The sequence below is a fragment of the Ceratotherium simum genome, chromosome 8 (genome assembly GCF_057802395.1).
Source record: "Ceratotherium simum simum isolate JZ-2026a chromosome 8, ASM5780239v1, whole genome shotgun sequence".
Classification (NCBI taxonomy): Eukaryota; Metazoa; Chordata; class Mammalia; order Perissodactyla; family Rhinocerotidae; genus Ceratotherium; species Ceratotherium simum.
The window spans coordinates 33,948,270-33,971,538 of record NC_141907.1 but is presented as its reverse complement, the minus strand read 5'-3'; the positions used below and the strand labels follow the sequence as shown (position 1 = coordinate 33,971,538).

Here is a 23,269-nt window from a genome sequence, read left to right as displayed (position 1 = left end):
GTTATCATGAAGGGACCTGATGAACGGGAGTCACATTTGAAGGGTCCAGGGGAGTGCATATCCTGGTGAGAATAAAGGGCAAGTTCATAGTAATCTATTTTTATTGTTATTAATCATTTACATAGGCAGACACCGTTCTAAGCACTTTCTGTATATTCTGTCAATCCTCCTAACAGCTCTCTGTGACGTAGGTCCTATTGCTATCACTCTATTACAGATGAGGACGTTGAGGCACAGAGGAGATAAGGAACTTATTTAAGGCTACACAGTGGGTGCTATAATTGGGATTTGAACCCAGGCTGTCTGCTCTAGGGTCTGTGCTCTGAACCACTGTATTGTCTGCTTCAGGAGCTGTGGGAGGAGAGGAGTAGGAAGGGGTTACAAGCAAGAGAAGTTGGGGAGAGAGGAAATGCCAAAGTCAGGATTGCTGAGGGCAGGTCCTTGGGGTGCTGTGTCCATTAGGTGGCCACACTGAGGGGTTAGTGATACAGAGGGGACTTAGAGGTCAGCTGCATCAATCCCATCCCAGAAGCAAGATGGCAAAACTAACGGTCTAGAGCCCTTTTTGTGCGCTGGGCTCTGGGGATAGAGCTCTAGGGATAGAGCGGTGCAGACAGTAGGAAAGGTCGCTGCTCCCGTGGAACTCCCATTCATTCTAGTGAGGAGACAGACGATAGGAAGGCCACCCAGTAATTATAATTATGGGTTGTGGTACATGCTGTGGAGAAATCAGTAGTGTGACAGAGAGTTACTGGGCAGCGCCCACATGACAATGGGTGACATAGGAAATATCCTCCTGAAGAAGTGATGTTTGATCTGACCTCTGACTTCCCAGCATTCCTTGTAGCTGGTGTGGCCATGTGACCTAGTTCTGGCTGGTGAGACCTGAGAATAAGTCCACTGGGATGGGATGAGGTTTCTGGGAAAGCATTTATAGTCCTGATTTTTAAAACCTGACAAACGAGCCTGTCAGTGCCCTTCATTGCTTTCCCCTACTTTCTGCCTTGAGTGCTGATAAGATGTCTGAATACACAGCAGCCCTCTTGTCACCACGAGGTGACAAGCATGAAGGATAAGCCAAGAGCATCGTGGAGATACCTGCTCTGACATTGTTTCTGAGCACCCCTGAGCCTTCCAGCTACTTCTTATGTATTGAACCCACAGTTAGTTAGGTTTTTTGATACTTAAAGCTGAATGCAATGCTAACCAAAGCAAATAAAGATAGAGATGTTATAAGCTTTTTCCTGTATGCTGTGATTGCCTCATAAATGTTTCTTGATATTGGGTGTGACCTTTAGCCTGTGTGAAAACTCTCTCCAAAAAGGAAGTTCTGACTTGTATTAAAAGTTGTTCATAGTTGAAAGTGATGAGTTGTGGACTTAGAAATGTAATTTTCAAAATAAATGCACTTATCTATGTGAACCTGCTGCAGCAAGTTCCATGGAGCCATACTTCATGGCCAGTGTCTTCCTTATGGCCTTTTTTATGATAGTCTTAGTCAGTGTTCTGGTGAACGTCATTGTGTGCATTTATGGCTTTATAGGAAACTATAGCAATACTCGGGGTAATAGCATAAATAGTCTGATTTCTTAAAAATGTGAAGCTCTAACTGGCTTCATTGGATTTCAGTGTAATGGTATTATTAAATTTTCTGCTTCTTTTCAAACTTTTTATAGCTAAGTTCCACTCTGGTGATTTCAAGAAATTTGGGGGCTGGTTCTCTACTTTTATGGAAAACAGTTTATCTTGGAATTCTCCATTGCTGAAAAGAAGGATAGGGGGAATTAATTTGGATTTTCTTTTTTACTCTGTTGAACTTAGTGGAAACACTCAGTGTGTTGTTTTCCACATGGAACGTAAAAATGGCTCTGTGGTATGCATCATGGAGATAATATAAGGTATAAAATGAAAATTGTCCTCTAAGCTGTTAGAAGAATAGAGACTATAAGTCATGGGGTCATCTAATTGTAAAGAGAAAGGGATTTTAGACATCATCTAGTAAAATCCCAGTTTTTTCATAACCTCAGAACTTGAGACCTAAAACAATTTCAGCCATTCATTTACAAAATAAAAATACATGTGGTTACCTCATGCAGCTTCTTCCTTCATGAAAGATTGTTCAGAAGGAACAAGGAAACGTTTGTGTAACCCCAAGGACCTTCAGAAGAAGGCCTCGTAAGCATCTGTTCTGACTGCCTCATTTTACAGACAGGAAACTGAAGCCCAGAGAGGAGGAAGGTTATTTCTTTGAGGTGGACCAGAAAGTGGCTCTTGGGCAGGTAGGGACAGAACCATAAAACCTGCTAGATGCATTAGTATCTTCAGTGCTGTCCGCTGGAATTCCTGATGGCAATGCCCAAGGTGGGATCAGTGTTTGAGCTCATTCTTGAGAGTTGGTGAGGGTTTAACAGGCCCCGATAGGAGGCAGGGTGTCCCAGGCAGAGCAAATGGTAGAAACATGCCAGTGGGAAATTTTCAATGGGTTCAGTAAAGAATGTGGAGCCCAGTCCGGTGCCCCTTTGGGATCAGGTGGTAGAGGAAGGGCTTTTGTCCATAGAGATTAGGGGTAAGTTGGAGCTAGTTTGGGCCAGTGTGTGGAGCGTCTTGAAAGCCTATCAATGGCGTGGGAATTTTATTTGGTACTCAGTGGGGAGCTCTTAAAGTAATAATGACGACGATGATGATGATAGCTTACCCTTACATAGCGCTGACTGTGTACCACCACCATTCTGAGTGCTCCACATGCACTCACCTGTGTAAATTTGCACAACAAGCCTTTGACGTAGGTACTCTCATTATCACCATTTTACAGGTGAGGAAACTGAGGCACAGAGAGGTTAGAGGACTTACCCAAAGAGATATTTAATAGGAAGTGATGGAGACAGAACTCAAACCCAGGTGGTCTGGCCCTAGAGTCCCACTTTTAATGGTCTGGAGCGTGGATATGGTGGTGATAAAGGTGGTGGACTCTCTTAGGAAGATGAATCTATAGGAGTGTGCAAGAGGATCCGAGTGAGGGCAGACGGGTGATCAGGAGGTGGATTGCAGGCCTCCAGGAGTGTTAATAAAGAGCTTGGCCTAGGTGATGACCATGGAAACGAAGGGAGGAGAATACAGATACCAGTAGCCTCTGAGCATGGATGGATAGTGCCAGGTCCCAAGTTGGACATGGGGGCTGGAGAGGAACAGAGTCAGAGATGGCTCGGACGTTGCTTGGATATCCACCTAACTGGATTAGGGAAGTTGAGAAGGAGATTTGGTGGGAAGGTGATGATTTATTTTTACGGAGCCCTCTTTGCTCACTGTGATCAACTAGTGCAGTGGTTCTTAACTGGGGAAACTATCTAGAAAAAAAGATCCATGTAAGTGTGTCCTAACAAATTTCTGAGTTTATAGACCCCCCCCCAAGCTCATCTGTCTAACGTGGTACTGGGCCCACAGTAGGTCTGAAAAGTTTTTTAAGGCAATTTGTGACTGAGGCATTTACCATCCTAAGATGGCTTGTCCTCTTCCCAGTTTAAGAATATTGGGTGTGAAAGCAGGAGAGGTGATGGGTGGTTCTGCATTTGGGGGCCAACTTTGTTTCAACTTCCCTGGCAGGGATTCTTGCCTTTCACTTTCCTGTCTGCCCTTACATTTTGACAAGGGGAGCCGATCGTGGCTAGAGATAGGGGAGGACGTTGGTGTTTCTTTGTGAATAGACATCCTGTGTTAGAGGAACGCCTTGTTCCTGGTGGCGGCCTTGGCCTGGGTCAGGGCTGAGTGCATTTTTCTTCCCTCTGCTGCCTTTGTGAAGAAGGTGATGCTGATCGGGCGGGTGCTCTCTGAGGCCTCCAACTGCAAGCCCCAGCTGAAGGGTCGAGAAGGGACAGCAGGTGGTACCAAGATCAGAAATCTGATCATACCCAAGAGAAGAAATCTGAAGTGGATGAGAGAAGATAGAGATTGCAGTTTGGCTTATGTTTCATTACCATTTCTGCAGCAGGACATGTTTTCTTCTCCTCCATTTCTTTCTCTCCCCACCCCTACCCCCACCCCCACCCCCACCCCCCCTCTTCCCACCTTTCCTTCTTCCCTCCTTCCTTCCATCATTCCTCCTCACTCCCTCGTTTTTCTTTTCCTTATCAGAGGAGTTGCTAATTGTGCAGGGTCAGTAAATGTGGCTGCACCTATTTTTGTGTTGGATTATGGTTTTCCATCTTGATTTCTCCAGGTAACACTGGCAAGTCCCATCAGCGTTGGTCGCATGTGGAATTTATACAGCCAGGCACTGTTCTGGGTACGACTACATGGGGATGATGGAGGGAACTAGGAGACTTGGCTGTCTCTGTCCTCAGGCCCCTTAAAAAGCACTGGAAAGACAGTATACATGTGTGGGTTCAAATTCTGGTTCACTCACCAGCAGAATGTCCATGCATGAGTTCTCTGATCTCTCATCTGTAAAATGGGGGTGGTAATATTTACTTCAAAGGGGTGGTGTGCCGCACAGGTAAGACGACATGTCTGAAGGAATACTAAGCACTTCTTTTATCTCCCTGTTGTCATCTAATTAAAAATTTCTGGATTGTACCTTGGAATGATCCCAGAAATACTAGAGGGAGAAGGGGGAATCTAAGTATTGTGTTCAACTGCTTTAGGTATGTTTATTCCATTTCTGCCTAGTAACCACGTGAAGTAAATATTATTTTTGAATGAGAAAAGTGAAGTTCAGAGAAGTTGAAAACAAAATAGCTTCACCGCCTGCTAGATGTGTGATCTCGGGCAATTATTTAGTATCTTGCTGCCTGTTACCTTCTCTATAAAATGGTAATAATAATAGTTTCCTCCTCACAGAGTGGTTATAAGGATTGAAATGGTTAGTATCTATAAAGTCTTAAGACAATGCTTAAGAGATAGTCAATGTGATATAAGTACTAGAAATTATCATTAAGAAAATTGCCAAAATGTCTTCTAAGCCACTATGTGGTGAAATCAGGATTGATTCATATGCAAAATGTGTTGAAACGGGATTTAACTGTAATTTTTGAAATGTAGAGTGGATTTGGTTTTTATGGAGCGGGATTGAGAAAGTGATGTTGGAAGCATCAGGAAAAGTCCAAAGGAGAGAAGAGAAGGGATTTCGAGAATGTGGGGAGAGTAGGAGAGATCCTGAGATAATTAGGAGGCAGGTCAGAAGGAAAGCTCTGTGTTACTTTTGTGATGTGGCTGAAGAGAAGCCTTTACCTAATTGCTTGGTTATGACACTCATCTTCTCCTGGAACCAGTAGGTGAGGGATCTCTCTGCAAATGAGATTGTTGGAGTCTGTTTCACCAGCTCCATCCTTTTTTCGACTTCCTGGAAGAGGCAGTAGAGTAGGATATTAAACTAGGGGTTCTAGAATCAGTAGATCAGGGAGGAGCCTGGGCCCTGCTGCTTGTTAGCTGCCTGATGTTTTGCAAGTTTCTTAACTTCGCTGTAGCTCCGTGTCCTTCTGTGTAAAACGTGGAGAATAATGGTGCTTACCTATCTCCTAGGGCTTGTGAGAACTGAGAGAGATGGTGCTCACTATTACGTTTAGCCAAGAAGAATCCCTCAAAAATTAGTGGTTACTTAATGTTACTCAGGGCCTAATATTGTCCCCTGGGCTTTGGTTAGAAACTCAGGCTCAGTAGGCAAGCCAAATATGGCAACATTTGGGGGCAATGCCCTTTGTGGATGAAAAGACCCCTGGCTCTCATCACTGTCTCAGTCAAGGATCTGGTATGGAATCTTGAGTTGCCCTTGACATATACTTTTATCTGCCTCTCCTTTCCCTCAAAAAGTGTCTTAGAGCTTACAGGAGAACATGAACATGATTTCTTCTTCTATTGGGCTCAAAACACCTGGACTCTCATTTTCCTTCCCCCCATTTTTAATTCACAACAGTACAGCACAGTGGGACTTATATATCTAGCAATGAAGCTATTTAAACAAAATTCCATTATAAACCAACAATTTTGCACTTATATTCTTTGTTATACAGAGATTTTTCTCTTTATCTCCTTTGTTCTCACTACAACGCTAGGATAGGGGAATGGATAATGGGTTTCTCTACGAAAAATTAACAGATGACAAAGTGAACTAGGTTCCTCAGAATCACAAATCAAGAAGTCAAATCCCATGTGACGTGACTCCCCAGTCCAGTGCTCTTTCTACAAGGCCATGTTACCCCTCAGCCTTCCTTCTTGCCTCTGATGTCAGAGCCTGCTGGGGTGTTCCGTGCTGTCTAGGAGGCAGTTGCCCTTGGAATGGCTAAATGACCTGTGTCAGCTCTGTGGGGAAACTCGAAATCCTTTCTTCAAAAACGCATGCATTCTACTTCAGATGAAATCATTTTCCTTGGCCAATTTAACAAAATCCTGCTCTTTCGTTTCCTTTAATTATCTTGTTAAAAAAAAAAAAAAAAAACCGAAGTGGGGAAGACCATCTGCTTTATGAGGCAGTTCATCTCGTATGTTTTCTCTAATAGGTATATGAAAGGCCCAGTTAAGCAAATTAAGGCTTCCTCTCATCTTGTTTGGGATTGTTCTGTTTGGTGCTTTTGCGTCACTGCCATCGGCATTTCTTGGTCGTATATTTGAGATGTCTTGGAGTGTAGATTTTATGAAAAGATGTTATCTTTGTTCAGTGAATTGCGGGCACTGTGAGCCATTTTCCATTTAACGCCAAACCATCACAACAGGGTTCTTTGCTTTTTTTAATCCCTTCCTCTCATCACAAGAAGTCCTATTAACATGTTTTCTGAGCTACAGAATAAAATCTGTCAAATATAGCATGGAAAGCAGATGGGTGGTTGCTGTCTTCCTTTTCACAAACTCTAAACCTAATCTTCCTTCGTAAAACTCAGCCTTATCACCTTTTACCCCAGGGTCTTCATTTGTGAATAGAAGACGTATGCAGTGAGGATAGGGGAGTGGGGATGCTCCTGCTTGCTTGCTTGCTTCTTAAAGATCTATCGTATGTACATATATAGCTTCTTGTACAAACTTTATTTCTTTCAAATTGAAGATAATTTTTGCTCTGAATATGAAAATGCTTAATACTCATTATAAAAAAATTTACACAAATCAGCAACATACAAAACATTAGAAGACATTTTTCTAAATCCTGCCACCCAAAGATTCCTGCTGTTAACATTCTAATGAACTTTTCCATTCGTTTCTTTATGGGCTATTTATTGAACGTCTGCCATGTGTCAGGCACTAGGGATATACTGATGAATGAAACAGACCTAGTCCCTGCCCTCATGGAGCTTTCCAGATAGGGAAGAGAGAGACATTAAATAGATTATATAAATTATATAGATATTTTCTAATTCAGAAGTATGCTCTTCTTTCATGTCTTGTATAATTTTTAAAAATAATTTCTTTTACCTTCTTTTGAAATAGTGTATTACAGTTTAAAATTTTTTTAACTTGTCTTTTTGGCATGTTTTCATTCTCTGTAGGGATATCACTCTTATTCTTTTTTTATAGTAAGTTTATATGGAATTTAATCTTGTTAGTGTTCTGTACTTTTATAAAATTGCATATAAGTACAGAACCCTAGCAAGATTAAATCCCATACAGACTTACTATTTAAAAAAAAGTAACAGTGATATCCTTGCAGACAATGAAAACATACCAAAAAGATATGTTAAAAAAATTAAAGCTATAATGTACAATTTCAAAAGAAGATAAAAGAGAATATTAAAAAATTATACAGACATGAAAAAGCAGCTTACATCTGAATTAGAAAAATCTCAGAGACAAGATGACAGAACTCAGGAAAGAATTAGAAATTTAAAAAAATAATTTTAGAAATAAATTCTAAGTTAGATGGAGTACAAAGTCAAATAAACACCACAAATATTGCCCCCAGAGAAATAGAGGGTGAAAAGGAGGAAAAAGGTGAAAATCAAAAGGAAATGAAGAAAGAAATATAATTTGAGAAAAGATGACAAATATTGATAGGCAAAGGGGATCCAATATATCGTAATAGGAAAAGAAAACCAAAGCAAGGGAACAGTACACATTCTGTATTTCAGGAAAATTTTCATGAAAAAAAGATTTGAAACTACATTTTTAAAGAGCAAATCATGTATTTTAGAATATCAGCCTAGAACAACCAATGCCAAGATAAAAATTACTGGATTCAAAAATAAAAGAAGAAAAAACGTTATTTGGGAATCTAGACAAAAAGAGGAAAACAGCAATGAGAGAGTTAGATTGTTCTTACACTTTCTGACAGAAACTCTTTGTGCCAGAAGAAAATGGAATAACATATTCAAGGTGCTCAAAGAAAAGAAAATGTGAGGTTATACTCTTTATGTCTAGCAAAATTGACCTTCCAATATGAAGAACACCAACCTTTATTAACATGCTAGAAGTCAGGGGAGGAAGTATTGTTCCTATGAGCTCTTCCTAAAGAATCTCCTGAAGAGTGAGCTTTAAACAACAAAAATAAGAGGCGACTAGGACATCTCAAGATGATAGCAAGGAAGCCAGCAAAGATTATTAGGGCTGTGTCAAAAGAACTCAGGAGCCAACTTGAAGAGGCTTCTACTGGCTAAAAATGGGACAATTTGAGTTTCAAAAATAAGAATTGCAAATATGCTTAAATCTGAGAGGTCTGATGATATGAAAAAAAATTATTGGTTACCACCTGAGGTTAATGGAATACCAATTCATGACCTTGAAAATAGTCAAGAAAGAATCGAGTCTTTATCCTGCCTTTCTTATCTGGATCGACCACTGGATAACCAAGTAGTAAATGAGGGGAGGCATCTCCTAAAATTTTTCCACCCAACGAATGAAGATGAAATGAGAGAATTAGAATATCACCATTTTGCAACCTGTGTTGATTTAGTGGATCCAGGCATTGAGTGATAATGGCTGCTAATATTAGAAACCAGTGAAAATCAGATATCATGTGCTTCTTGATGAAAGATCATACCACCAAGTGGACTGAATCTCAATTTTTTCAAGCCTCTGCGTCCAGCTGCCAATTTGCAGGAAATTCAGAGGATGCCGGAATGTGTTCGCCCGCACCATGAATATGCAGTCAGCAAAATCCATACTGTGGAAACTCCATAGCTCATAAGGTCCACATTCTTTAATGAATAAATTATAAGGTAAAGACAAGGATGAAGGGGAAGATAGAGTAAATATAACTTAAAAGGCATATCAAATTTTAAAAAATGAATAAGAACTATATTGACCTCGGTGGTACAGTTGAGTAATAAAATCATAAAGAAATGCAAGGAAGAGATTACTGTAAGTTCAAAATAGTTTGTTTACTTTTGATGGAAAGGAAGAACTTCGTGGAGGGTGGAGGGCCTTCTGGGGGGTGGCTAGCAAAGTCTGTTTCTTGATCTGGTTGCAGTTATGAGTGTTATAAAAATAATAATTAATAAGCTATTTGTTCTGTGTGATTTCCTAAATCTGTGTTTTATTTTACCGTAAAAAGGTTTTTAAAAATTTATGAAAGAATAACACTATACATGCTGCCTTTGTTCCAAGTTTTTATTATGATAATTTTCAAACATACAGAAAAATTGAAAGTGCTGGGTATTAAATGCCAATATACTCATCATACTGTTTTATAACTAGTTTTTTCATTCAATAGTATTTAGTAGAGATCTTTCTGTGTAACTAAATATAGAAACATCCTGGGGCTGGCCCGGTGACGTAGTGGTTAAGTTCACACGCTCCGCTTCGGCAGCGCAGGGTTTACAGGTTCAGATCCTGGGCGCGGACTGACGCATCGCTTGTCAAGCCATGCTGTGGCGGTGTCCCATATAAAGTAGAGGAAGATAAGCACGGATGTTAGCCCAGGGCCAATCTTCCTCAGCAAAAAGAGGAGGTTTGGCATCAGATGTTAGCTCAGGGCTAATCTTCCTCACACAAAAAAAGAAACATTCTCACTTTTTAGTATTCCATTGTATAGATGTGATACTTGATTTAAATTAGTTTTCTATTGATGGACATTAAACTTGTTTCTGATTTTGTTTCTAGTAGAAATAATGCTGCTTATATGTCCTTATGACAAATTCCTAAAATTTGTCATCACAGGGTATTCTAATGCGCAAAGCATAAATGGTTGTGTGTTGTGAATGAACAACAGTAGATACCAAAGATGTAGCCTATATTGATCAAGACGGCCCTCTGTAACCTACACAAGGCGTAAATCTCCAAGACAGAGCTTGATTCCCCACAGCGATATCCTCAAATAGCATCATACCTTCCTTGGATCAATTCAGGTTTAATCCCAGCGGCTCTTGTGTTATCTCATTTTGGTTGTTGTGGGTATAATTAGTGTATCATTTATCTGTTGCCACAATAATGCTGCATAATGAACCACCCCCAAATTTAGTGGCTTAAACGGTAGCCATTAGTATCTGCAGGATGGCTGAGTGATTCTTAAGAGTCTCTGCTGGGCTCACCCATGTGCCTATAGTCAGCTGCAGGTATAGTGTGACGATCCTTACAGCACTCTGCCGCATGTTTGATGGGCGGATGGCTTAGGCTGGTCTAACATGGCCTTGGCCAAGAGAACTCAACTGTCCTACCCAGATCTTCAGCATCTTTCCAATAAGCCAACCTGGGTGTGTTCTGGCAGTAGCACACATCATATCTTTTTCAGGCGGCTGGAAATGGGCCCATGCTTTTCGAGCTTCTCTGTCATCCTATTTGCTAACCTCCTATTGACCTAAGCAAGTCACAGAGCTAGGCCAGAGCCAGTGGGAAGGGACTGCCTGGTTACAGAGCAGAGAGTGAGGAGACAGAGAGGTGGTTGATTGAGGCCATTAATGCAGTCTGTCCTCCATAGCCATCCAGCAGCATATTTTAAATTGGCACTTCTTAGAAGTGTTAAACATTGATGTTATTTCTAAACTGCAGAGGTTATGCCTTTGAAATATGAAAAATGGAGATCAAGTATATTTGTGGGGTAAGCTTTTGCTTCATTTAAAAAATGTCTTGTCGTGGGGCTGGCCTAGTGACCTGGTTAAGTTTGTGTGCTCTGCTTCAGTGGTCCTGGGTTCTTAGGTTTGGATCCTGGGTGTGGACCTACACACTGCTCGTCAAGCCGTGCTGTAGCAGCATCCCACATACAAAATAGAGGAAGATTGGCACAGATGTTAGCTCGGGACTGATCTTCCTCAAGCAAAAAGAGGAAGATTGGCAACACATGTTAGCTCAGGACTGATCTTCGTCACAAAAAAAAAAAAGTTTTTTTGGTTGAATATACCTCAATAAAAAAAATTTCTTGTCAAGAATTATAAAGGTAACTCTTCAGTGGAAAATCTACATTTATTATTCTATCTTGAAAATATTTCTTTTCCAGTTGTTATTTTCCATTGGGAAACATTTCAGGAAACAGGGTTTTCCCTGTCTGTGCATATTTTTCTTTGTTTGATAGTGTTCTTGGAATTGGTTTTGAAATCTGGCCTTGAGAACATTGAATAAAGAGCTAGAATCACAAATCAACCTCCTTAAGTATTTTTGCCTAAGATACAGATAGTAGAGATAGGACCAGTCCCTGCACCTTTATTGCTGCAACTGTTTTCCTTCTATTTTGAGTTATACAAGGGTTAAATTTAGGCTCTTCCAGAACAGTGATTGTGAACAGCAGATGTGCAGCATGCAGGTATGTGGATGGCAAAAAGTTGTCACTAGCAATGGTTAATATCTCAAAAAGTTTTTTAAAAATTAAGTTTATTCCCATAGACTGCAATATTATGTGCTATACCTCTACTCTCTTCTCTGTAGAAATAAAAAATACTGAAATAAAAATTTGCATATACATATACTTGCTGAATACCTTTCATTATGGGTGCATCATAAAATTATACACACTTTAGTTGTTTAACGGAAGCTGTGTGTGTTATTCTAAATAGGCAATTTAAAGGATTTCTCGAAGTAAGTTTGTTGTCAAGTTTTGCTTCATTTTCTGACTTTAGAACCCGCCCCCAGAGTGAGTTAAAATTTCGTGCGTTTATTCAGTCGCGCTCTGTCTTGCTTTCTTGAGCTATAAGGAAAAAGAAGACTCAGGTTTGTTTGCCAGCAGTTGAGAGTCCCCTTTGTTTTTAGTTGACCTGTCTATCAGGATATTGGATGTGAACTTCAAAAGAATAATAATGATAATTCATAATGTGGCGAGAATTGTCTTGCAGAGTTAATTAGCTCAGGTGATTTGAGTCAACTTCAAGAGAAAGTCCTGAGAAATATGACATAGTGGTCATGAGCCTGGTCTTTGGAGGCTGACAGATATGGGTCCTGATACCAGCTTAGTCACTTGCCTGCCGTGTGACCTTGGACAGGTTACCTAATCCCCTGTGCCTCAGTTTCCCCATCAGTAAAATTGATGTAATAGTAGTACCTCTTTCATAGGGTTGTTGGAAGTGAGAAATGAGATAATCCTTACAAAATAGCCACTTAGCACAATGCCTGGGACGTAGTAAGTGCTTAATAAATGTTATGTAGTGTTGGTACTGGGAGGAACCCTGGGCATCTGATGCAACTGCTCCATTTTATAGATTTGGAAGGAGAGATTAAGTTCTTCAGGGAAAAATGTTTAAAACCTTCAAGTAAGATTGAATCAGCATGTATTTGGAGCTAGGTGTAATCCTGAAATGCAATGTCTACTTTAAAAGTATTTATGGGGGCCAGCCCCGTGGCGCAAGCGGTTAAGTGCGTGCACTCCACTGTGGCGGCCCGGGATTCGCCTGTTCGGATCCTGGGCGCGCACTGACGCACTGCTTGGCAAGCCACACTGTGGCAGCATCCCATATAAAGTGGAGGAAGATAAGCACGGCTGTTAGCCCAGGGCCAGTCTTCCTCAGCAAAAAAAGAGGAGAATTGGCAGATGTTAGCACAGGGCTGATCTCCTCACCAAAAAAAAAAAGTATTTATCAACTAATATAGCCCTGTAGATTTTCAAGAGCAGTGTAAGCTGACCATTTTTTGAGAGCCCTTCCTGTGCTTGGCAGGTTACAATAATGGTTTCAGTAATGGCGGAAAGAAATTTTCCATTATAATTGCAGTTCTTAGCTCCATTCTTGGACTCAGCCTGTTATTTGTGAACATTTTCACAAGAGGGCAGGACATCAACGAGAGAAGATAGAAAGATGTGGACCACCAGGGTTACTGAGTGCTTATGGTGGATGTGCAGAGATCTCCAAGGCACTTTGCATTTCTTCAGACAGCTTATAACCTAGTTGAGAAAACAGGTCATATGTAAGAAAAAAAAAATAGTAATAATAGTTAGCATTTATTGTATGTTAAATATCTGCCAGGCACAAAGCAAAGCAAGCAAGCAACCTATCATATCTCATTCAATCCTCATAGTAACTGTCAGGTTGATGTCAGATTATTCAGTTTGCAGTTGAGTAAGAGACGTTTACAGACATTAAGTATTTGGTTCAAGATCATATAGGACCTAAATGTTGAATGAGTTAAGAAGAGGAGGAGATAACTCTGGACTGAGTCATAATTTTCAAAGTTGGGGGGCTGGATGTGGCTAGAGCACCCCTTAAGAAGTGTGGAAGAGAGCCCACTATTTGCATTTTTGATGTAGAGAACAGGGATGATAAATGTCTTGCAGTACCCAGGACAACCCTGTATAACAAAGTGTCGTACTCTGCAAAGCTTGCAAATACCCTGCCAAATATTCATGTAGGTGAACAACATGTTTATAATGATCTGAGCCTAGAAGTTCTAAACATAAAGTATTTTTTTATGGCTTTAATATATACTATATATTCCAGAAGTGGAGACTTCTAATTGAAAGATAATTGTATTTAATATTTTTTGGAATTTTCTTAGAATTCAGCATTTTGAAATTGATGTCATTGACCGCAGTGCAAATCATGATATCTGGGTTGATGACACAACACACGCCTCTGTCAGTCTGCATTTGTAGCTCTCATTGCTCACGGTGATTCTGCCTATAGATGCAAGCATCTGGTGACTGTTCATTGTGACTGCTAGTGTAGTCAGGCCCAAGAATTATCTATTGAAATGTGTCCCTCCTATTATTTATCTTTTTCTGGGATTTATATGCAGATAGGTTATACTATCTATGAATTTCATTTCAAGAAAGTAAAGGGGATGTTATAAAATATTAGTTATAGCAAGGGAGCGTCGTGTCTGATAAGATTGCATAGGTTAGAGTTTTCAGGAAAGTAGCTACTTGAAGGTAATGAAGGATTTGAGTCCATGAGAAGTTCTAGAATCAATTGGGTGTTAGATTGTCCATGGCTGAAAGAACTTTGTTCTGGAGGTTTTTGGATAAGAGAGTGATTGTGAACGGAGCAGTGTTTATCTGGCATTGTGGAGCTGGGATAGATCTGGAAGGAGGTGTTGGGTGGGATTAGACTGGAGGCTGGGGCAGGAGTTGTGGAACTGCGTGAAATGCTAAAGATCTAAAGAAGAAGTGGAAGGACAGAGCGGAGTAAATTGAGAAGAATTTGTCAGACTATTTTGTCTGTATTTGGGGAAGACAGGTAAAGTAAAATTCTTTGATTTTTATTTATATCTTTATCTCCCTTGGGCATCATTTAAAAGTACATAGTGTCTTATACTGAACTAAAATACAAGTGGGCATTTTATTTATTTATTCACTTATTTATTCGTTTAATAGTGCCTTCGTGACTTCTGCTTGGGTGCTCTTGTCTGTGGTCCTCTCAGACATTTATTGAGCTTCAGTAGCGTTATCACAAGACGTATCAACATTATGGATTTTCATTAATGAGACGCGTGAAAACGCTGCTGGAAGGGAGGCGGTTGTTGCCAGATTGTCTCACTTAGGTCGTTTTATGTATTGTTTTAAAATCACAACTGTATTCTTAATGTGGAGCTTGTTGTGGCCTACCTTGAGTCTTGAATGTCTTTGAACTCAGTATGTGATTTTTATGGAAACAAAGCTGCTTGCTCTGAATTCTGCCAAACCTTCTTTAGCTTTACCGCTGAGGTAGCATTTCTGCCTGTCTTTGCTTTTATAGGAAAGGTAGATAATATTTTGGTTGGGGTTAAGTTTTGGAATTTGTCTGCATTCCCTAGATCAGTGCTTCTCCAATAGAAATGTAATCTAAGCCACATATGTGATTGGAAATTTTCTAATATTCACATTGAAAAAAATAAAGGAAACAGGTGAAATTAAATTTAACAATGTTTTATTTAACTCAATATATTTAAAATTTTATCGTTTCAACATGTAATATTTAAAAATTATTAATGAGATATTTTACTTTTTTTCATGCTAAGTCTCCAAAATCAGTGTGTGTTTTATATTTACAGCACTCAACTCAGATGCAAAATTTCATTAGAAATGCTTGATCTGTATTTAGATTTCATAAAATTGATAGTTGAAAAAGTAGATTCACCTACCCAAGAAGTTCTAAACTTACTTATTTCTAAAAAGAGTCAAATATCAGTTTATAAAGTTTTATTTAAATTAATTATAATTAAATAAAATAAAAAATTCAATTCCTCAGTTGCAGTAGTCAGTCTTCAGTAGCTCCATGTCTCTCCTAGTGGCTACCATATTGGACAGCACAGCTATAGGTTCTTCTTAAAACCACACGTAAGTGCTTTTATATTTTTCAGGTTATTGTTTATGTAGAATTAATCCATGCCACGAAGTCCTCATAAACTGTTTTACTAGATTAGAATTATTCATTAAGGATATAAGTGCCTAGGGAAAAATAGCTCTGGCTATATAGTTCTTCATCCCTAGGACCAGAGAGTGCCTTGCACATAGTAGGTGTTTAATAAATGTTTATCTAGCTAAATCCTATTTAGTCCTCAAATTGCAACTCAAATTTTCCTTTCTCAGGGAAGTGTTTGCTGACTCTCCAGTCTGGCACATGTTCCTTCATTACATTTTCTCGTAGAACTGAGTTCTCTTCCTCCAGAACATATATACTTATATACTGACTTGAGTAATTTTGTGATTAACATCCATCGCCCCGACTAGACTTTAAATCCCATGAGAGGAGGTAATATGTTTGTGTTCATGAAAGTATCTTCTGCTTCTAGCATAATGCGTGGCACGTGATAAATACTGGTCAGATAGTAATAGCACAGGGCCATTTAAAATATGAAGTGATTAGCAGAATGTTCAATTCTTAACTTTATAGAAGTTGGAGCTTATTTCTTGTTGGAGAAAAAGGAATATTTTATTTTAAGGATTATGCACACTAAAAAGTATGTGGGTTCTTAGTTTTTGTTCAAGCCTTTTCAAAATACTCCTGTTAAGTATGCCTTTTCTTAGCTTTACCTCTACTTTAGTGGTATTGATTTGCTTGAAATATCTATCACCTCACCTCTCTCTTTGCTTGTAACTTAAGGGGCACTGAAGACAAAAACTAAGAAAAGGGAAACTGAATTGCAAAATACTTTTAAGGAGCTGAGAAAGATACAGGACAAAAGCAAAGGTGCGTAGAGGAAGCATCCCTTGCTGTTTCAGGACAGTTTAAAATAAACCCACCCTTTTAATTATACGAGAGTAATGAGCCTTACCCACAATATGTGCAAATATAATTAAAAATGTATTGTGGGCCAGTAGACCAGGTTGTCAGGTCATTATCTGAATCATAAAGTTGGAAGTAATACCCATTAAAGGTTAAAGTTTGGGAAGGTTAGATTAAAATTTTGTCTTTGGAAATATAAAGTTTCTCAATTTGAATAATGCTTTAGAAAACCTCTAGCACTTGACTTTTTCTTTTAAGGTTTCCTTAAAGTGTAGTAAGCATACAGAAATGTGCACATAAGCATACAGCTTGATGGATTTTCACATCTAGATCGAGAAACAGTACATTACCATCACGTCACCCCCAGAGGCTGCCCTCTTACTTTCTCCCCCCTTTCCTGCCCTTCAGGGTAAACCACTATCCTGACATGGATAAGTTTTTCCTGTTTTTGTACTTTATATAAATGGAATCATGCAGTATCTGCATTTGAATTAATATAATAGATTATCATTCTAAGTGACATTCCTGATAGCAGCTCATTGGAGACAAGGTCTGTTTTCAGTTTTCCTTATTACGTGTCTAATTTGGTAAACTGGGAGTTTACCACTGTATCTAGTTTTTTATTATTCCTTTAAGAAATTTTCTATGTAAATGCAAATATGTATGTGTATGTATATGTGCATGCATGTATATATGCACATGTATATGCTTTTAAAATTTTTACTCAAATTCAATCATGCTATGCTATGCAGATTACTCACCTTTTAGTGGTATGTCTTAAAGCCCTTTTCATATCAGCTTATGTAGATCTGCTTCATTTTTTCAAATGGCAGCACAGTACTCTGCTGTATGTATGTATGTATCATAATTTAATGAATCAGCTGTCCATTGAAGAACAGTTAGGTTGTTACTGATCTTTGCTTTTAGAACAATAGAGTCCATGTAAGTTTATCTATAAATAAATTCTTGGAAATAGAATTGCTGAGCAATGAGGTCCATGCTTTTTAAATTTGCTCAGATATTTCTTAATGGCCATCCAAAGAGTTTTGCTCCCACCACCAAAGTTTGAGATTTCTATTTCTATTGTTCTTGCTTTAGATTGGTATTATCAAGCCTATTAATCTTTGCAGTCTGCTATAGACAAACCAGTAAGTCATTGTTATTTAAGTTTGCATTTTCTTTAGTTTTGAGTGAGATTAGTTATATGTTTACTGGACATTTGTGTTTCTGTTGGGACTTGTTCTTGTCCTTTGCTCATTTTCGTACAGGCTTATTCATATTTTTCTTAATAATTTCAAGGAACTCTTTCTGTATAAAGAAAATTAACTCTTTTATGTCATCTGTGGTGTTAATTTTTTTCAGTTTGTTTTTGGTCTTTACTGTGTTTATAGCCTTTTTTTTCCCTAAACAGAAGTTTTAAATTTTTATGTGGTGAAATGTACCGGTTTTTTCCTTATTGACTTCCTGAATTGTGTGTTTTTAATGAGAAAAAACATGGGAAACTTGAGACACAAAGATAGGTAGATAAATAAATTGATAAACAGATAACTTAAGCCTGGCATGGAAAAAAAATCTCCAGAAATGTTTGTGGGAAATGTGGTTAAGCAGGAATTCAAATTTCAGTCAAAAGTGGTATATCAATAAACAAAAATTTGCACAGTATCTGCCAAAATTTGTTTAATATCTTTGACAGCTTTTGAAAAAATGTTCAATGGCTCTGCTTTTTTCTTTTTATGCTTTGTTATTTGGGGTTTTAATTTCTCAAATGATCCCTCTTTTCAGATTTCAGATTATAACCGATTTCCTGCGCCAGCTTGGACGTCCAGTGATCCATGTCAGAAGTACTTCCAGGTCAGATACACTTTCACATGTTTCAATGCAAAGAAGCAGTTGAATATTAAAACTTTAACAAATATATATGCTAGATAATTGTTTTGATGTTAAACTTATGATTTTCTAAAATAACATGGTTTTGGTTTTCATTGTTCTTCACCAGTGTAGTAGAATAATGAATCTTTAAAATAAGACAGAAGAATCAATTGGACTTAACTGTATTCATGTAATAATTGCATGATTCTACTAATATCATAATGTGAAAATATTTTAGGTGACTATAATGGGAAATAAAACTATCAGATTTTGCCGTTTAGCACTGTACATTATAGCCCGTGAACTGTTAGATATGAACAAAGGAGGTGACGGTGGTGAATCTCTGTAAACGGCATTTTAGCCGTTGTGGGGTTTGTCTAGAATAGAGCTTCCCAATTCAGTATTCTCCCTACATCTAATGCTGATTATTTTCAGGCCTTATGAAAACCACCTTAATTTTATTGTATGGCCCTTTCTTTGTGTCATGATGGATGCTAGTCTACAGACAACAGAGTGTGATTTACTTCTTAGCCTCACAGTAATATAATAAAAAGCAATTGCCTTAACATTTTAAATTAAACATATATAGGACTAAAAGTGGCAGATAGATCTGGATAGATTCCATATTTGTTGGACACATACTACTCAACAAATTCTGAGTTTTTAAATAAGTAGATTTAAATCATAGACAAATATTAATGTCCCTAAATTCTAAAATTAAACTCATTATGTGTGTCCAAACCCTTTTCTCCTTTATGTAACACTGCATGTTACATTTCAATAGAGAACTAAAATAAAACATAATAAAATAAACATTAAGCTCAGTAGGGGTATATGGGTGGCAGGAAACATCCGTTTTTATAAAAATCAGCCAAAAACAATATGATAAACCTAAGTTCACACAGGAAAATTAGGAACTTAGAGGTGATTCTTAGAGGCCATCTACTCATGCTGTGATAATCTCGGGGCAGGGATTAGATTTTCTTTGTAAATACATATTTGAATAGGTGTATTAATTTTGGAAAATCAAGGCACATACATATGTCCTTTTAAAAAATACATTTTAGGAGCTGGCCCTGTGGCATAGAGGTTAAGTTCGGAGCGCTCTGCTTTGGCAGCCTGGGTTGGGATCCTGGGCATGGACTTACACCACTCGTCAGCCATGCTATGGCAGCGACCCACATACAAAGTACAGAAAGATTGGCACAGGTGTTAGCTCAGGGCGAATCTTCCTCAAGTGAAAAGAGAAGGATTGGCAACAGATGTTAGCTCAGGGCGAATTGTCTTCAACAACAACAACAAAAAGTAAAAAATATATTTTGAATGTTGAGAATAATTTAAAATCTTTTGATACAATGCAAGATAGACTCAGTATGGAAACATTGTAAGGACAAAGCTGGCAAATATGTAAAATGATGAGTTTTCCTCTAGTAAATGGAGGTGAACTTATCAAATAACTTCTGGAAATTTCTTATTGTCACTATATTTTGTTATGCTAATGTATTCATTCTTCCTGTTGGTACTCAAATTGCTTTATTCCTTGGTAGTTGTATAAGAGATAATGAAACCGTTATCCAGCATGGTTTTTTAATAACAGCTGCTTCTATCATGCACTGGTATAGGATGTAACACATTTTACAAGGAAAGCGGTATTCTTATTTCATTGGAGTATCAGATTCCAGCCGTTTTTTACTTGAGAATTCAAATAGTGGCTAGTGAGAGAGAGTCTGGACCAATAACTGGCATAAGGTATGCCTTCAATCTCATTTTCCAACTCTCAGGAGCTGTGACTACAGGGAGCCTTTTTAAAAAACAAACAGACATACTAGTATGTATACCATTATCTGCCTGGAAAATTCCTGTTGAACCTTCAAGAGTCCCTTCCGAGTCCCTTCCCTTCCCTGCCGTGACATAGCCAAGTAATTACCCTATTTCAAGGATTCTGCCATTATTTAATATTTTTTCACTTTTGGAATTGACTTGAAGTCCAGCTTGTCAGTTACTCTAGAAAATCTGTGTCATTACTTTATAGCCCACCTATTTTTTTCCCCTAAATCAGTATTCCCAATCTTGATCATTGACCATATTCATCAGACTTGACCATAAAAGTCTAGAGCTATATTTACAAAATACATTCATCTGCAGAAGACATTGAAGCTCTTCTAAATGAGGAAAACAGCTTAGAAATTGAGCAGGGACAGTATCCTTGGGATAAACATATAATATCCTGAAGTGACTACTTCGAAGGTCTTAATTCTTATTTGAATACACAGTTTCTGATTTGTGTTGCCTAAGTAACCAATCATCACATCTGCCAGGGGTGATGTTGGAATCCAGGTGTTCTCCCATCTGGAGTGCCTTTCTCATCCTTGTCCACTGGTGGACCTACCCTTCAAGAGCCAGCTCACCTCTTCTTTTTGTGGGAAACGTTCCCTGAACCTCTCTCCTCACCCCTAATAACCTTCTTCTTATAAGACCCTTTGCCTACCTTAGCCGTTCTGAGTTTGTTTAATAGCTTTCCCTTCTCACTGCCCAATCTGACTATCAGATTGGGCAATCAGAAAAGTATTTGGTACATCACTCTTGACTCTCCTCAGCTCCAGTTGGAACGTTGAACAGAGTAAGCCTTCAGGCAATTAAGTTGAAAGGGGCATGGGAAACCCTTAGATGGGTAAGTCGTAGCTGTTGAAATCACCCTTTTGTCTCAGAGGCTGGGGAACTTGCCCTGCGAATCAGTTGTATGAAGTTGCTCTTCTGGCTTCAGAAACTTCCAAGGTTCTAATCCTGTGATCTCTCTGACCCAGTCACCCAAGCTGCCTCCTAATAATTTTTGCCTCTTTTGTTCGTAGAGAAGTTCTTATCATTTTTGTCACGTTGAGAGTTTTCTTTCATGAGTAATTTCAGGAAACCAGCTTTATTTTGCCTCTACTTCACTAAAAGAAAAAAATAATCTGAGTTCATTTCATTTCCTTAATACTTTGAGGTTTAGTTCAAAAGGCAACATTCCTCAGGGTAGAAGTTTTGCCGTTAACTCCTCAGTGGAAATAAAATTGTGTAGCAGAAAAATAAAAATGAAGAACATGTGAAGTCTCTTCAAGAGTGGAACAAACATTGGGCTTCCCTGGGCCCATTTGTCAACCCTGGGCCCATTTGTCAATTTCCAATTTTATAAGGGTGTCATGGGAGCAGAGGAAGAGGAGCAGATTATTGAAGAGAGGAGTTTCCTGTCGTTATTGACAAACTTTTCCTTGACAGAAGGCTAGAGTTCTCAGAAAAGAGAAGAGGTGGGCAGGTTTAATTACAGGCTCCAGCACGGGTTTGTATTAAGATGTCATCTGAGTTATGGGGTTATGTCTCAGTGCTGGGGTCTTTGTGACTCTGGGTTTGAGGAAAGCTGTGTTAGTCATGAAATTAAAGTGACCCTGGCTTACCTAATTTTGTTTAGACTTCATAGGAAATACTCTGTGTATTAATTAAGGCTCTTTTAGTTGTTAAAAGGAGAAAATCCAGTTCAAAGTGGTTTAAGCAAAAAAAGAGAAAAATCTGTTGGCTTCAGTACCTTAGTAGTCCAGGAGTATCGTGTTTCAGGCCTGGCGTGTTTCAGGGATTCCAACAATGTCATTAGAACTTGCTCCTTTCGTTCTGTCTTGTAGCTCTGCTTGCTCATTTGTTAGGTTCGTGCTTACGCGGGTTGTCTCTTCATGGTGACCCCTTGAAGCTCTAGGTTTATGTCTTCTAGTTCAAGAAAAAGAGACAAAAGAGCACAAAATAATCTTCTGATTATTCTGGCAAAGTCTGTGTGGGTCATGTGCTTCTCCTTGAACCGGTCACTGTAGCCATGGGGATTTATACTCTGATTGGCTGGACCTGGGCCATATGTCCCATGAAGTAAGGGATAGACTCATCTCTGCCTCAAGCACGTGGGCTAAACCCTAGAATGTAAGCCCCGTGAAGAAGTAGGTATTTTTATTTTGTCAGTTTTGTTCACTGCCGTATCCTCAGCAGTTTGAACCATATCTGTCGCATAATAGTGTACAAAAGAATATCTGTTGAATGAATGAATGAGCGTGTGGAAAGGCTGATTCCCCAAGAAAAACTGTGGGGCTGTTACCAGAAAAGGAGCAAACACATGCCAGATATAACAGATGTTTCTTTGTCTTGCATGCAGAAGAATGATGGCAGGAGTGTTATTAACTCTTGTCATACTCTTCACTCTGAACTTACACCTGGCTCTGGAGTAGGAATTGATCCTCTTGAATTGATGTTGGAGCTTCATAAGTCACACGCAGAACAGCATGATGAGTGGATGTGGAGGTGACAGCAGAATCATTGTGTCTCATCTACCCATCAGAAATCCAGGACCACCTCTCTACTGAAGACCAACCCCCAGGATTACTAGCATTTGCTTACTCATTCCTCATTCATTTTGCTTATTTTGTACATTGTGGTGTTCTTAGTTTTGAGAAGGGCAACTGCTACATAGTAGACGCTTGATAAATATTTAGTTAATGAATGAGTGAATGGATTAATGACAAGCATTTATTGGGTATTCTTATATGCCAGGCTTTGTAAAAGAAACTGGAAATTCTGAGAATATAAAAATGAAAGGGAAATAAAAATCAAAACCACAATGAGATGCCACCTCACACCCACTCGGATGGCTATAATAAAAAAGAGACAATAATAAGTGTTGGCAGGGGTGTGGAGAAATTAGAACCTTCATACACTGCTGGTGGGAATATAAAATGGTACAACTGATGTGTAAAACAGTCTGACAGTTGCTCAAAAAGTTTTATATATATACATATATATATATATCAAAAAATTTATAATCAGCAATTTCACTCCTGGGTAATCACCCAAGAGAATTGAAAGCATATGTCCACACAAAAACTTATACACAAATGCTCATAGCAGCATTATTTATA

The 23,269-nt window shown here is 38.7% G+C and overlaps 1 protein-coding gene across 16 annotated transcripts in view; it reads left to right on the top strand.

Annotated features, from left to right (window-relative positions):
• The window catches only part of APBB2 (amyloid beta precursor protein binding family B member 2), a 367,521-nt gene that overhangs the window by 149,736 nt on the left and 194,516 nt on the right, over positions 1 to 23,269 (top strand). For 15 of the 16 annotated variants that reach the window (XM_087434241.1, XM_087434240.1, XM_014786909.2 and 12 more), the window contains one exon: positions 18,255 to 18,323. In XM_087434241.1, the coding sequence (XP_087290367.1) occupies positions 18,305 to 18,323 (19 nt within the window). In that variant the 5' untranslated portion in view covers positions 18,255 to 18,304. Of the gene's footprint in view, positions 1 to 16,349; positions 16,437 to 18,254; positions 18,324 to 23,269 lie in introns of all 16 variants that reach the window. The other variant, XM_087434236.1, reaches the window with a different exon arrangement.